Source organism: Brienomyrus brachyistius, chromosome 6, assembly GCF_023856365.1.
Source record: "Brienomyrus brachyistius isolate T26 chromosome 6, BBRACH_0.4, whole genome shotgun sequence".
Taxonomy (NCBI): domain Eukaryota; kingdom Metazoa; phylum Chordata; class Actinopteri; order Osteoglossiformes; family Mormyridae; genus Brienomyrus; species Brienomyrus brachyistius.
Genome location: NC_064538.1, coordinates 14,275,771 through 14,292,714, shown reverse-complemented (window position 1 = coordinate 14,292,714; position 16,944 = coordinate 14,275,771). Strand labels below are relative to the sequence as shown.

At 44.0% G+C, this 16,944-nt stretch overlaps 1 protein-coding gene across 7 annotated transcripts in view; it reads left to right on the top strand.

Annotated features, from left to right (window-relative positions):
- Nucleotides 1-16,944, top strand: part of LOC125745205 (ERC protein 2) — a 214,384-nt gene that overhangs the window by 60,144 nt on the left and 137,296 nt on the right. For all 7 annotated transcript variants that reach the window (XM_049017803.1, XM_049017802.1, XM_049017801.1 and 4 more), the window contains one exon: nt 10,428-10,595. In XM_049017803.1, the coding sequence (XP_048873760.1) occupies nt 10,428-10,595 (168 nt within the window). The remainder of the gene's footprint in view (nt 1-10,427; nt 10,596-16,944) is intronic.

Genomic DNA, 16,944 nt, shown 5'->3' with positions numbered 1-16,944 from the left:
CGTACATGTACACCTTACTTTGTGTGCCATAGTGTAAACAGAGGGGCAACACGATCACCCGTTCCAATTTTGGTCTCACAGGGAGAAGGGTTAGCCGTAACAACCTTTGTATCGAAAGAGGCAGCACCACCGCGAGTGGCCAGGCTGGGAATTTGAAGCAGTGATTGCAGAGAGTGGTGCTTAATCACTGGAGGCCTGCTTCTCCGAGGGGCCCAGGTCGGCATTCTTCATTCCCCCCCCCCCGTGCCCCCTTTAACCCCCCCGCCCTTCTGGCCACCCCATTCTTACTTGACTTTGCCCGAAGGGATACTGAGAGTAAACGAAAGCTCGTGTGCATCACTTATTTTGTTGACATGTGGTACCAATTTCCTCCCCCCTCCCCCCGCCCTCGTCACTGAAGGCAGAAGACTGCAGGCTGGCTCTCCTTTTAGTTTCATTCTCCCAGTCATATTGCCCCGATGGCTTTACTTTCCCTCTTAATAATAAGTTAAATATGTCACAAAAACGCGGCATGGCTATAAAAGGAAAGGAAGAAAGGAGAGATTTCTCACCGGGCCTGATGGGTGCCGAGGAGTGGAGTGCAGGAGTAGGAATCGGACTATTGTAGCCCTCAGATGAAGAGAAATGGAGCCACTAACATTGTCACGCAGACTCTGGGGCCCCGGACTGGGGAATGAGTAATAAACAGCAACCCGCTCTTCTGTTGCTCTTTATATTCATGCCTTTACAAATAGTATTTTTTTTTTAGAAAATAAAGTCATAAATCTTCTCAGTATTCTCTGAATTAGATTTTTTCATTTGCTGCATTTTTTCATAGGCAGTAATTTTGTTTACTTTTTCAGTATTTATTATAAAGTATTTACAAACATTAAATCCAGGGTCTACCCCCACTGGGACCCACTGTGACTATAAGTAGGTTAGAGGATGGGTGGATGGATGGATGGATGGATGGAGGTATTGATGAAGACACCCTCTTCACCCAAGCCGGTGTGGCTGCAGACGATGAATAATTCCTACCCTAACCAGCTGTAAATAACTCGTTACCTCATTACTGAGTGCTTACTTCCTCCTAGTGCCAGGATGCCAGTTGATAACTTTGCCCTGATAGCGACATGCTTACCTCCTGTGATGAGTGTGGAGTGACCTGTGACGTATGACAAAGGCTGACAGTTTGCTGTCGGTGGCTAATGCTGCGCTGGGGGGAGTGTCACCCAGGCGGCCGTGTGCAGCAGAATGCAGAAATGTCACAGGAGACTGATATTAGCATGCAGACTGGAGTGGCATATGAACTGTTTTATAGCATAATAACTTAATGGAAAGTTCACATAAAATGGTTCTACTCTTCTTTACAGTAAAATATTTTACATATTCTGAACAGAAAGTTGGCTGTCTTGTTATTTTTCAGTGTGTCTCTCGATAATGTTTTCACATTAATAGCATTTGTGTTTTGTAATATTATAAGTCAAGGTAAGAGCAGATAAGACAAGGTCTCCATTCTTCTGCTTCACGTGCGTCAGGGTAAAGAGCCACCTAAGTGATGTTCACCTCTCAGCCAAAGCACTCTTTCAGGTACATTCCAACCCCGAATCAGGGAGTCAGCTAATGCTTTGGTAGCGCATGAGCGACGCACTGCATTCGGATAACATTCTGGGCCGACAGGAGCCCAGCTGGAGTGAATACAAGCTTCTGCTGTGCCCTGGCTGGACCGGCAGCGGCAGACGCCAGTGCAGCGGTATTTCTCATCCTGATTATCCTGCCACGAGGGTACCTGGAAGAGTAAAGTCGCTCGAAACAGCTTGTGCTGCTCTTGGTAGAGGACAGCTCGCCGCCCCTCCCACAGGGCTAAGGCAGCGCACTTCCTCGCAGCTGTGCAAAACACCCCAGCGCACGCCGGCGCAGAAACCTGCAGAAAAAGGGTTAAGGCAGCGAAAACCTGCAGAGAAAGGGTTAAGGCAGCGTTTCTCAACCCAGTCCTCTGGGACCCCATACAGTTCACGTTTTTGTTCCCTCCCAGCTCCCAGTGTACCTGAACCAAGGAATAAAGCAGTGAAGGACTTCAAATACCTGGTACGGATGTGTTGGCAGTTGGGGAGGAGTGGGGGTCCCAGAGGCCTGGGTTGATAAACATTGTTTTAAGGACCCCTGTCTTCTGCTGGGACAGTAATGAACGTGCACCTGTCTCATCGTCCACACTGCTGGCAAAAGCTCTTCTTTGCGTCTGATTCAAGTTGCTTTCCTAGGAAGATTAAAACCTCAAAACCAGGTTTGTTACTGGATATTTGAAGTTATTAGAAAAATAATCATGCACTGACAGATCCCTACATTAATGACACAAACCATAGCCTTAATTTTCCGACTTCTGAGGATTGTTATAATACTGCTAATTCTAGCAAAGGGATTATCTTGTTATTAATGACTGGGTCAAGTTGTGGTTTAACTAATTAACGTAGTATATGGTCCCTAAGATGTTATTTTAGTTATATTTAATGATTATATCACACTTAATAATTTACCTTCAGTTGATTTGCTTCTGTTTTTTTCCAAAGAATATCACGGCTTACAGTAAAACAAGCTACTTGTATGAATTGCTGAAAATGCAAAATCATAGCATAAAATAACAGTGTAGCAGAAATGTTTTTAGAGGACCCTTTCACTGATTATGGATCAGGGATTAAATACATATTATGAAGTTAATTTCCGCAAACACAGCGAGATGGTGTATGGTTCTTCAGGTGTGCCTGGAAGCTGCTTCACAGCCCATGGCTGGCAGAGTGATGTCACTATGGGGTCCTTGATCAGGACCCAATTGCTCCGTTGACATTTGCAGACCCTGCTGAAAACTCCCTCATGCGTCACTCTGGAAAAATGCTTCTGCTAAATACATAAATAACTGCAAATAAGTAAGTGGCCATTTTTAATTATATCTTGAAGCATCTGCACTAAATGAAGAATATTTATCAAAATTTCTTGCAGGCCTTGTCACTGCCTGTAACCGCTCTCTCACATCACGGGCCATGTTCTGCTGATAATGGCGGTAACATCAGGCTTGTTTCTGTGTTCTCGCATGTGTTCAAAGCTGCCCCAGATTGAAAGTTACAGGTAATGGATGATGAGTGGCTGACTCAGGGCTGTGGAGGACAGATGGCACATTCGGCTATTTGGGTTTCGTTGTGACTCACAAAGAGTCATTGCTGCAATCATCTGCCTAAGGCTAACAGCTGGGGCCAATGTGGGGGCGGGGGGACCTCCATGTTTTATGACAGGACAGCATGGTTGCTTAAGTGCCCGCGTTCTCAGACGATTGCACGGCGGCCGAGTGACGCAGGCCTGCTGCTTACGCTCCCGCAGCCTGTGCCTTTGTCGGGGCTGCGGTAGGTAGCACCATGTGAGCTGGACCGGTTGCTCGTTCTCACCGCGGTCACTCATTACGCAGAACGATGGGTGATGTTTACCAGTGCTTCGCTGATGCAAGGATTTGATGTTGACCTGTCTGGAGTCTTGTTCCTCTGGAAGGTTTAGCAGGCCTGAAATTTGTTTTCCCTCTGAAGTCCATTGGACATCCGTATATGACATCACGTCTGTGGCAACTGTCTTTATTACGGATAAAAGCCAAATGTAGGACAATACTTCCTGTGTCTACTGATGACGGATTGCAGAGCCCTGTATCATCACACGCCCAAGGTTAACTATTAAAGGCTTCTTTAAAACCGCAGGCACTTGATACATCTTGCTGCGTAGGGCTGAACTCACAGTCGGTATTTAACTTTACATGAATTTTTGTTAATAATAGAAGTGGTAGATGAGTGGTGAGCACTCTGGCCTCACACCTGCAGGGCCGTGCATGTGATTCCTCCACAGTCCCTGAGCCCTGAGATGACTTGCTGTCCTGTACCAGGTGTGCCCTCCAAGGCAGTGATACGCTTAGCTCTGCTGCCATGATCCTTTTGCAGAGTTAGTCACACATAGACCGCCGTCAGTGTGAGAAGATGCTGTGGTCTTGGCCTCGCCTTGACCTGGCGTCCGTCTGGGGACGTCACTCACAGCCACTGTCACCGTCTCACCGTCAAGCTCAGCAAAGGGCGGCTTGAGCGTCTCGTCTCTTCAGCTGCTCTCTCTCTGCCTCTATTTAGGTGTCCTAATTACACTAATGAATCTTTCCCATCTGCATGGTGGGGTGGCTGACAGTTAAACATGTGACGAGACCCTCAGGGAGCAGATGTCAGCTGGCCTCATGCACAGGTCCGTGTTCGGGTGCGTAGACATCAAAGCGGGTCTCAGCCAGTAACAACGAGGCTCTGTGAGACTGTCCTCCTTCACTGCCTTGGTGGATCTTCTCTGCTTGTTCTCTGTAACATCATGAACAGATTAAAGATTTAAAAAAAAGGGAGGAAAAAAGATCTTTAATTACATTTCAAAGCACCTTTGCAATAGTCTGGCCTGGAAGTGAAGTTAAAGTCATGTATATGGAATGTGTGTAATAAATCTTCTGTATATCTTGCTGGTCTTCCTAAATGAAGGGAAATTTTAAAATTATCCACTATTCATATAAGAGCTTTGGTGCTAATCTACTGCAGCTACATGCAAGGTCTTAAACATCAAGCAGACATTGAGTAGCTGAGGTATGTCTGTATTTTGTATTTTGCTTTCCAATTTAGCAGTGGAAGAAAGTATGACAGAAAAATAATTGGGGAAAAAAAAGACATATTTAGGGTAAACCAAAAGAAACAGACGATCAGAGTAATAAATTGTCACACTTGTTCCATGGCCACCGGAAATAAAACATAGTTTATAACAGCGCTGCTTACTACAGAGAAGTTTATGTGAAATCACTGTTTTTGGTCTTTTCGTGATGAATTGCGGCATTGGATTATCGCTTGTAAAATAAACAATATTTACTGAAATATTGCACTGCACAATAGAGTGATTCATTTTATAAGAAATGTATTAAATGGCTCTGTTTTGGGGTTATTGTCTGCCTTGTTCCTAGAAACAGCCAAAGGACAGAATATTTCACAGCTGCTTGAAAACAAGAGCTTCACCTTTCGCAGTGTTAAAGGAGTTATTACCAGACCTTGGGATTTAAGCAGTAATATATGTTATCCTTCTTTTTACACAAAATTGGCATTTGATGATGCTATAAGTATTGTATTTACACAAAACAGTACCTGCCTTGACCCTTATATCACTGGGGATGACGGTTGAGTTGTCTTTCACACAGAAGGGTTGTGCCAGTGTGTCTCTGTCAGACATGCTGTTGCTAGCCTTGTCAGCTGATGTGTGTTTAAATCTTACCGACTTTCTTGCGCTTAACTTGCCTTTCCTTGGGAACTGCGGCTGAACTATCATCTCGCATTTGATGCTCAAAGGTAGCTGATTAAGTGTGTGCTTTTTTTGGTCCTAGAAACTATTTCCTGGCAAGATGCATTTTCAGTTCCAAGCACAGACAAAGACAAAAACAGACTTTAAAGACACATAAATTATATCCAGTATCTTATTTTGAAGCTAGTTAATGTAACCAGAGTTTTAGGTTGAAAGTCTGGGGAGATGTACAGTTGATAATGGTACCAGATATAAAAAAAAAATGTAAAAAACTTGGTAACACTTTACTTGAGGGGGCACAAGTAACTTAGTAACTCAGTTACTACTCAAGTACTAATCATGAACAAACATGGAATCAGTATGAAACTAACATTTAGTTTGTGGTTGATTAATATAGTAAGTAAGCGTGTACTACTACATTATTTGTGCTCCCTCATTTAGTGTTAACAAATGTGAGATATAATTTGGAGCTGGGAATCTCACAAAAAACAAACATTGAGAGAATTTCATAAGAATAAGGATCTGTACACGTTGTTTGTTTCATTCATTTTTAAATACATTGACCCACATTTAAATGCAGTTCTAAATCAGGCAAGCACTTACATATGAAAGACCTCAATGAACACCTTGGATAGGAATTGGAGATTTAGATGTCCAGTGTCTTTGTCTGCTGGGAGCTCTATGAAGCTGCCTCACTTTGAGTACCAGCTGTTTATTGTGTCCTCTCCATAGTGAAAGACTTGTTTATTGCCAGTCCAGACCGCTCTGTGTTTTATGAGGGTGATGATTTGCTGCCAAAGCCGTCATTATTAAACTGGAAGGAGACAGAGGAAGGAACATATTGTCTGCGCATGGTGGACCTCTGTTTTACTTCTTGAATGGAACTCCAGAATGAGATTTGGCTGTTATAAGAGGGACGGTGGGAGGGGGGAAATAAACCCTAGTCTGTGACATTGCCAAGAATTAATAGTTTTGCAGCCACAAAATCTTGAAAATATATCAAGGACTTTTTAAAATTATGTGGCGTTGACTGAAAAGCAGGAGAGACTTGGCTTTTGTGTTTTTTTAAACAGGGAAGGGTAATTTTTTTTTTTTTAATACAGCTATACTCTGCTGTGCCTGGATGCAATCGTGACTGCCTGAAATGGACTGGACCGCAGTGTGCTCTGTGCTGCAAGAGAGACCCAATGGCCCATTTTAATTGCAAAAAAAGAATGTTGTAGCCTGGTGTCCAATAGATCATGCTAAAGGAGTCCCGCAATGCTAGAGGGACAGGCTGCATACTGCTCTGCCTTTTGTCTTACGCCGTCGCGGCACTAAATTCTGGGAATCCTCCCAAAAACAACCTGCCTTGTGCTGGAGGGAAGTCCAGCATTTTCCCTCCAGCAACAGATAGTGAAATGCATTTCTAACATCCAGAGGTGGAAAGTGTCCCGGTGTTGAAACAAAAGGTGTTAAAAACAAAAGGTGCTAAGATCATCTGCAAAAAATGCCGACCTGCATATTTTAGAGTGTAATGTAATTAATTTCTGGGATTTGTTTCGGGGTCCTATATTGTCAGAAATGATCATAGTACGGACATTAGTGACTGCTATGAGTCAGAGGGCTTCTGGGGGTTTGGTTTGACATGAAGCCAATAAAATGCTGTTGAACATAGTTACTTTTTTATATTTATACATTTGCCTTTTAAAAACAAAAATATTAATTGTTTTCTCAACTGTATGTCGAGAAGTTAAGTAAGAGGTCAGTTATTTATATGTCATTTTGAGTTATGGAGGAGATTGTAAACCCATCAGTGTGTTTATGGATCCAATATAAAAGTTCCTTAGAGTTTGACATTTCTGTACTGACCAGTGGGACATCAGGAATCACACACTGGATTTTCAGGCGTGGTACCGTGGTACAGCCCTCATGTTGTGTCTTTACATTTATTATGCTCTTATTATGAGAGCATGTAACACTATGCAAACAACCTTTATACAGTGCTCAGCATAAATGAGTACACCCCCTTTGAAAAGTACGAATGTAATCAGTAGCTCAATGAACAAAAGAATAACTTCCAAAATTTTCACAAGGCTGAGTTTTATTGAACACTTGTTTAACTCCATAACATGAAATTAAGGTTAATAATATAACTTAGATCACAAAATCTTCAGTTTTACTCAAATTGGTTGAAGCAAAAATGAATACACCCCGCAACAAAAAGTACTACATCTAGTATTTTGTATGACCGCCGTGATTTTTAAGGACAGCACCAAGTCTTCTAGGCATGGAATGAACAAGTTGGCGACATATTGCAACATCTATCTTTTTCCATCCTTCAAGAATAACCTGTTTTAGAGCCTGGATGCTGGATGGAGAGTGATGCTCAACTTGTCGCTTCAGAATTCCCCACAGGTGTTCGATTGGGTTCAGATCAGGAGACATACTTGGCCATTCAATCACCTTCACCCTGTTCTTCTTCAGAAATGCAACAGTAGCTTTAGATGTGTGTTTTGGATCATTGTGTTGGAAAAGTGCACGACGACCAAGTGCATGGAGAGATGGCAGCATCTTCTCCTTCAGTATAGAGCGGTACATTGTTGAGTTCATGATACCATCAATGAAATGCAGCTCCCCAACACCAGCAGCACTCATGCAGCCCCACATAAGGACACTGCCACCACCATGCTTCACTGTAGGCACCATGCATTTTTCTTTGAAATCCTCACCTTTACGACGCCATACAGTTTTGAAACAAGTAGTTCCAAAAACAGGGATTTTTGTCTCATCACTCCAGAGTATAGAGTCCCAGTAGTCTTCATCTTTTTCCGCATGGGCCCTAGCAGATTCTAGGCGTGCTTTTTTGTGCATGGGCTTTAGGAGAGGCTTCCTTCGTGGACGATACCCATGCATGCCATTCCTCTGCAGTGTGCGCCGTATGGTGTCACGGGAAACGGTCACTCCAGTTTGGCTTTCTACTACTTTAGCTAACTGCAGTGAACTTGCATGGCGATTTTCTTCAACCCTTCTCATCAGCAGACGCTCCTCTCGAGATGTTAACTTCCGTGGACGGCCTGGACGTCGCTGTAAGATCGTTGCACTTCCATCTTTCTTAAATTTTTGGATCACTTTTGCTACAGTATTTTGACTGATAGGTAAAGCTTTGCTGATCTTCTTGTAGCCCTCACCTTTTTTGTGTAAAGAAATGATTGCCTTTCTCAGATTTTGTGACATTTCTCTTCCATGTGGAGCCATTGCTGACAGCATGAAATGGGAAGGGCTTTTCTTTGTTAAGTAATGCCCTTTTATAGTCACCTGTCTGCTGGACACCTCTTAAATGAATCATTAGACTCACCTGTGGTTGAATGCCTGTTAATTAGAATTTTGTAGTCTTAAGTGTGGCTTTTCTCCTAAGACTATAATTGGGGTGTACTCATTTTTGCAACATGGGCTTGAGTGAATTTGTTAGGAAAATCACTTTTTTGTGTGTGCAAATCAACAAATCTTGTTTGCAATCAATGGCCCACATTTGTGAGAGCATTTTGTAATATAGTATCTCATAGAAAATGTTGATTCTGAAAGGAAACTAAAGGTTTTCTGACAAATGTAGTGGGGTGTACTCATTTATGCTGAGCACTGTATAGCTTTGAAAAAAAACCCCGTCATTTAATTTTCATTCATTTCGCAGTCTAAAAACGTACCGTTTCACATTTCCAGCAAATTTCCCAAACAGAGTATAAATGAGGGATGATATGCAAGTGCAATTTCAGACTTACCTCACAGTAAGTAATAGTAGCGAGCCTGCACAGCATCCTCATTCATTCATGATTTTAAGACACTTGTGATTTCCAGTGAGCTGTGCTACTGATTCGTTCGGCCTTATGTTAGACGGGAATCACAGGTGGCCCTGTCTGTGATGACCACGTGCCGGTCAAGCGAGCAGGGGGTGCGGAATCAAGGTCAGGCAAACCAGAGTCCAACAAACAGGGGATTTATTGTGGGCAAATACAAACACACGGTAAAGACTTAAATGACAGGGAAACGGACTCAGATGTGGACTAAAATGCACAGGACTCAATGGCAAAACGGGAAACAGCTGATAACAATCAGGAATTCACACGAGGTAAATGAGGGGGGCGTGGCAGACAGGAGGATCGAACGAGCAGGTCATGACACGGTCCTCTCAACTAGCATGCAGACTCACGGCTAATAAAGCGATGTCTAATGACTTCCATCTTAATTTTGGGTTTCTCCCAATTTTAATGGGCTTCAAATGTCAATTTTTCTTTCAAAAGCCAGGTTGTAAAATCTCATGAAGTCAATGAATTTATCGATTTATTATTTTTATAAACAGTTATGGTTAGTAGTACCATTATTCGTAATGTTTAATGTGCGGTTGAACTTTTTATATTTGGCATGCATGAATCTGTTTAGGGTTCTGCTATTATAGCCACTTCAAGGAACCATGTATAAATGGACCTTAACATTTAACTATTTGGTATAAGCCTTTGCCATTGTAAGCAGACTCAACTCTTCATACATTAAATTTTTTCTAGGGAATCAATGTATATTTTATAAAAAAAACATGAATTTTGGTTAAAATTACTCCAAGTCTACAAGTGGGTTTTGCGATGCCACATTTGTGCACCCGATCGAGAATGAAACAAAAGGCCCGGCACAAAGATTAACGATGAGATAATCGTTTATGTAACACAAGCCGCATCGTGTCGGAGCAAATCCTCCCCGCCAGCCTGCGCTTCTTCCGGGGTTTCGACGCCATCCGTTTCGCCCGTCACATCTAGCCTAGCAGCTTGCTCTTGAAGTTCAGAGGGCTGTCTACACACTTGACAGCCCTCATTATTCAGCGAGGTGACTCGGATCGCTGTTAATTAGCAAAGTCTGTGGCTCAAGTCTGTAAATCGGAGCCCGATGAGAAACTTCACGATTCACACATGACGCCGATGTGAGCAGGCCTCCGTCATCTCTCGCCCGCCAGCCTCTTTTTCTGTTGGTTTCCATCATGAAAAATGTATCTCTGTACAACTTTAATGAGGTAACGCAATATGCCGGCGTAATGGAATATCGATATGAAAAGGAGATGCTAACAGCCAGATTTCCGTTTTCAGGTTGACGCTCTGAGATTGCGCTTGGAGGAAAAAGAGTCGTTCCTCAACAAGAAGAGCAAGCAACTTCAGGACCTGACGGAAGAGAAGGGGACACTGGCTGGGGAGATTCGCGACATGAAGGATATGCTGGAGGTGAAGGAACGGAAGGTCAACGTCCTTCAGAAAAAGGTATGTGGCTGTCGGCTCATCGGGAGCCAATCGCGGCCGCAGTATCCCCCACACGGCCGGTGTTTCGAGGCCTAGTTCCCTCCCCCTCCCACCCGCCAGTGCCGTGTCAGCGTAAGGCCCTTCCCTGCTGTACAGCTCCATAGCATGACAGTGAAAGAAGCCTATTCACTGCGTAGCCACCGGAGATACCGGATCGCTGCCGGCCCCAGCCAATGCAAACAGGAATCACGCGCACGTCTCCACAGACGTATGTGCTTCTTTTTTCACTCCCTGCTTTTTTTTTTGCGCACATTTGTTCTCATTTAGTTTATCGGTGCTCCAGTGTGCAGTGGTCAGCCAGGAAAACCGACAGCATGGTGGCTCTGGCCACTGGATACTTACTGGAAAAATCTATGGGAAACACAGTGCACTCTGACACACACGGGCACAGCAGCTCACCCTCCTAACAAACATGAGTTATCTTCATAGCTATAATCAGTCACATTTATAATGATTCACGAGTGATTCAGTGAACGGAATCTAAATATGACACCAGTGTAAGCTTATGAAATGGAGTTGATGATTATGGATGCTGCTGTAATGGGCACCGTGCATCAATCATGGTTAGCGGTAAAAGGATTATGGCAACCTCATTAGTGGCTGGGGGAGGAGCCAGCCAAGCAGCCTGTGATGTACTAGTCACTCTACCTGCTAATTACAGCCCTCAGGACATAATGGTATTTCGGGTGCGAGGAGGTGCTTTTCCTTATCTTTACGAATGTTTTCTGGATCGAAATAGAAGAAATGACTTTTTTGCTGAACTTTTATTATAAAAAAATAGATGATTATGCCCCCCCCCCCACCCGAGAATCTGTTGACTCATCTTCCAGTTAATCTGCTCTGCCATTTACACAGAATGCCCAGGATATCAGCTCCTCACTGCGCTTTGAATAATGCACCCAGTCTTAATTGCTCACGCGGCGGAGGTGGAGGCTGCGCTGAGACAGGCGTTAATGAGGATTAGTGGTTTGACTGTGACATCACACTCTGGGGGTGTCGCCCCCACACAATGCCGTGCTGTGCCTGACCTTTCTGGGGGGATCTTTACCCTTTCAGATGCTGGACACGGGTGGCATTTGAGGGGAAAACACCTATTAGCCTGTCCCCAGCCTTTCTCTCTTCTTCTGTTTCATGCTGCTTGTGCTCTACGGTGTTATATATGATTAGGCCCCTGAACAGTGCACCTCATAAGCCCCTGGCCTGCCGCTGGCTTCCCGCTCGAGCTGGCCTGTCAGCACCTATTCCCATTAAGCAGCGAGAGATGCTTTGCTCAGTCTGAAACGGAGTGGCCTCAGAATGAGGCGTGAGAGAGTTTCCTGTCTGCCCCCCCCTTGCCCTTCCCCTGGCCCCCGGGGTGTCTTACAAATATATATTTCTCTCTCTTGCTTTCGCTCCCCCAGTATATACATCAGCACCTTCACTGTGGGAACAGCCGTTGCCTTGCACTTTCTTTGGAACTTCCTGGGAGGCGTGACGCATGTGCGCGCCATGTGACTGGATGTAAACACACCGTCACCTATCTCCTCTATGCCTGCCTCAGTGTATCAGGAAGCAGAAGTGATACCGAATTATGCAAAATGTTTTATGGGAAACCATAGCAAAGGCAGATCCAGACTAGGATCCTTGCTGGACGTCCTGAGACATTGGATTAATTTAATCTAATTTCATTCGATTTTATTAGCTTATTTAGCGCATCTATGCATCTATCTTCAGTGTGCGTCTCCAGGAGAATATCCTAGAGAACCTGCAGCTTATCCCAGGAAACAGGGAATCGCCCTGGACAGGATGCCAGTCGTTTGTAGGATCGAAGATGCTAAACATGTTCCAAGTGACCTGATGCCATGAAACGATTAAAAACCAGCCCCCGCATGTTAGAAAACAAGAGAGTCTTGTACGTCTTACTCTCGGAATTCATTATGGACGCTTCTGATCTTTCGGCCTCCAAAAAGCAAACTGTTTCAATAATGGCTATATTTATCTAAAGCGGCTGACATGTATAACAGAAACCTGGGACCATGTTTAAGGAGTTTACATTGGTCTCAATTTGAGATAAATTTTAATACACAGGAAGTTTGCTTTCAGAAATATTTTACAGGTGTTCCAAGTCATTAATCACAGAGTAAATATTGTGCAGAGTTTTGGAAGGACCTATTGCCATGATCGGTTTTCCAAACTTCCTGTTTCCCATGTGCAAGTGAAATCTATAAATTACACGATCCCCAGGTGTCAGGACTGGGGTGGACTGCAGGCCAATATGCTGCTGCTAGGCTCAGAATTAAAACTTTATTTCTTCCCAGGAACAAGACATATCATTTCAATGGCTGCCCCAGAGCACAATTTCAAACGTTATTGATATAGTTCACAAAGCGAGTAATCAGGTGCTGAGTCTACTAGTTACAGGATTTTAAAAAGGAAACAGCTGGATAGCAGTTGTTATTATTAGTGTTTTTTTGTGCGTATGTGTTTGTTGGATTGAGTTTTTCATTCAGCATATATGTATGGGGCTGGCCCCCCATCCTGGGCTGTTCCTCGCCTCGTGCCCATTGCTTCCGGGATAGGCTCCGGACCCCCTGTGATCCAGTATGATCGGTGGGTTGGAAAATGGATGGATGGATGGATGGATATATATATGTATGGGGAGGCATGGTGGTGCAGTGGTTAGCACTGTCACTGCACACCTCTGCGATCTTGGTTTGGGTCTGCAAGGCTTCCATCTTTCGGGAGTTTGCATGTTCTCCCTGTGTTGCTATGGGAATTTCTCCAGGTACTCTACTTTACCTCACTAGAGTCCAAACACATGCAGAGGTTAACTGGAGTTTGCCCATAGATATCAGTATGTCCTGCAATGCATTGGCATCCCAACCTGGGTGCCATTGTGTCCCCTCCAAGACCCTGAATAGGACAAGCAGTTAATGAAAATGGACGCGTGGAGTATATGCATGTATTTACACCATGTCGCCATTCATTTTCCTTGGTTCACGCATGTTGTGCGCTTGAATTAAGTGAACGATCTCAATAAAAGTGTGTGGCCAAAGAGCCAGAATCGAATAGCGCTGTTACAGCAAATGATCCTCCCCATAACCAAAAAGTGGTTTTTGTAGCGTTCATAATTACTTCGCGTGGAACAGAAAAGAATCTTAAAGCTTACAGAATGTTTCCATCAAAAAAGGTAAAAGATTAGGAACGATGTTGGGCTGGTGCATCTGTTGTGCAGTAAGAGAGACGGAATCCCTCCGTCTGGTTGTGCCGCTTCTGATTCCAAGCCCAGCTGTCCCTGCTTTGGTCCCCATTTCACTGGATGAGTACGAGTTACCTGCTTCCACCAAACTGGTAATGACATCATCATAAATAGTTGGGTAAGGAGAATTCCTGGTCTGTGAACATACCCCCAGCCGGGGTTATAACCTCCCACCTTAACATGCCCAGGAAATTATTCATCGTCTGAAGTTCGCTCATCGTTTTGCGTGGCCTTTTACTAAAGGGGGCTAAAGACCAACTGGGGAAACCTGAGTCGGTCTGGCTGTTAATCCTGTGACGCACTGGCAGTAAGAGAGCACGTGTGTACAAGTCGGGGGGCTTATGGGGGGGGTTCTGAGGCTCGGGAGTGGGGGGAGAGACCCGGGCACCATGTGTGCAGACACTGTCGTCGGCGGAGGCGCCTTGTACAGATGAGAGTCCGCGAGTGTGACTCTACCCTCAGCTGGGAACATCAGATGCCGGTCTGGACAGCACCGTCGGCCAGCCACTGCTGGAAAATAACAGCCCTCCGCGCCCCTCCCTACCCGTGACGTGCACATGTCCGAGGAAGTTCTGTCAAGTCAAATATGAAGGTATACATCTTCTCAAAAGATGTCTTACTCAAAATGAAAACAGCACTTCAGTGTCATAGTGTTTACAGTAACATGTCTCCCCGTAAAATGGAAAGCTGGTCACATATGAAGGAAACTATTAGAAGAAAATAGTCCAGCTGTCCTTCCTTTGGCTTATCTAGTAAAGGTTTTCAGAATAAACCACTGGTAAAATTATTCAGTTAATTACATTTAGGAACAAATTCTGCCCATATGTTTTTATATTGCTTTTTTGGTGATAGTGATTATAATAGGAAACATTCAAACCCTATTGCCTTGGAGTATGTACATTTTTGGTAAGATGTCAAAACAAGATTATTGTGTGAACAAGCTGTTATTAGCCCCTTGAAAGGCTTCACGCCGTGCTCTTCCTGGGGGTGCCATGCTGCTCCCATGAAGGGATCACAGCAATATTTTCCCTGAACTCTTAGAGGCTCATTGCTCAACTGTACCTTATTGGTTAATCAGTACCTGACTTAAATGAAGACTGCATGTTTGATTTATGCTTGATATAAGTGGCACATTGACACTCCATTGTTTACTGCGATTGTTCTTTGATAGCATGATTTTCTCTCGTTGGAAGTTTAAAGAGCCAAGGAGCCTTCATTCCAAAATGAAAGAAAAATATTTTTATGTGATATGTGCAAAGCAGTAGGATGCATGTAAAAAGAACAAATTTGCAGTTAGTTTCCATCAGCTGAGGGGCGGTACGGTGGCACAGTGGTTAGACCTGTTGCCTCACACCTTTCGTACTGGAGTTTGCACCATGGTCCCCTCTGTTCTTCCAGCTGGGTGAAAACACGCCCGTTCTCTTTGCTGCATGATACCTTGGACTTTAAAGACACCTGGAGTTTGACAGGACGCCTCCACCCTTCTCTCAGTGGATACCGATTTGTAGGCCATGATTGGGCTGAATGGAGGAAATGCTGATTTGCACAGAGTGATCCCTGGCAATGCCAAACAATGGGTGACCAGCAAGCCTACTATGACCCATGTTCATTACATAATTAATATTATTAGCTGCAACGCCCTGATTATGTAGGAGGTGGCAATTAGCAGAGGAGACATGCAGAGCCGAGCTGCTCCACCAACGAGGTGGAAGCCACCTGCTTCTGAGATTTCTGTAGAGCTGCGTGATGTAATCGCCCCCTTTTACTTTAACGCATGCTTAAAAAAAAAGAAACTCCCAGTTTTTTAATGACCAAATGCTCCTTCTTGCGAGAGAATGAGATATGCAGACTCTGCCAAGAGCAGTAAAATGCATTCACTGTGCTGGAACATTTAAGAAAATACTGTAATGATCCATTTCTTTCTGAAATTGTGTTACTGCAATAACATTGGTCTTATGATAATAATATTCCCATTCGAATCTTGCCCTGCGCCGATGCATTTAATTGCGGATAAACAGCCAGACTGCAGGATAATGGCGGCTTCACTACTGTGCCAAGACACTTAGAGCATTGACCAGCCAAACCTCTCAGTGGTCAAGGGTGGTAGTGCAGGCAAGAAGGATGTCATCTGTTTTTACAATACCCATAATGACTCTGGCAACAGAAAGAGCAATAACAATAACAATACAGACGGAGCTATAATACAGACTTGTGTATTTTATGTGATTCTTTTCTGTACTTTTAGAAGCCAGAATCTGATTTTTATTTGCCTTTTTTCCATATACTGGGAATTTCCATTAAGGTGTTTACTTTCGGAATGCTTTCGAAGGTGAAAGGTCAAGATATGTGAACAGCTGACATAAATTATTCACGTGATGCTGCTTAGAGTCCCAAAACCAATGGCCAAGTCCACATGTTGAAGCTAGGATTGTAGCCAATAATGTGTTCATGCACCAGTGGCCGCAAGTTCGGGATCGTTATATAAAATGAAGAATACACATGTGTGCTCCCCCTGATCTTATTCTCATCAGGGTGACCTTTAGTCATGCAGAGTCCAAAATGGGCAGAATTGCATTATGAATCTCAAAATATATGACGTGTAGTATATCCAGTTATATATTTTACAATCAAATATTCTGTGCAGTTTACTGTTTAAAAAATGTTTTCAATGTGAAGATTTAAGATTACCTAAAGTTTGAGGCACCGGAGCCATGATGAGTGAGGACAGTCCTGCTCCCATCTGTGATGTTTCTATGGAAATGATCACTGACTCACTCTGCTGCTCACTCATCCTTAAACAGCCTCAGCCATGGGTCCATGACATTAAACCATCCCAGGCGTCCCTCAGTACTGCTGTCAAGATAGTAATACATCCCGTCCGCCGGAAAGACTGTGGTTTTGAATGGCGAGTCAGTCTGGGTGCCTGGCACATGGTGGGACCTGGCCGTCACGTGCTGTGGCCGAGCTCCGAATCGAACAAAACGCCTGTTTGGGGAAGATCAGACCGCCACCTGCAATATGCTGTGCAGTAAAATGGCAGGCGGTTTTTATGTTGTGATAGAGCAAGAGAAG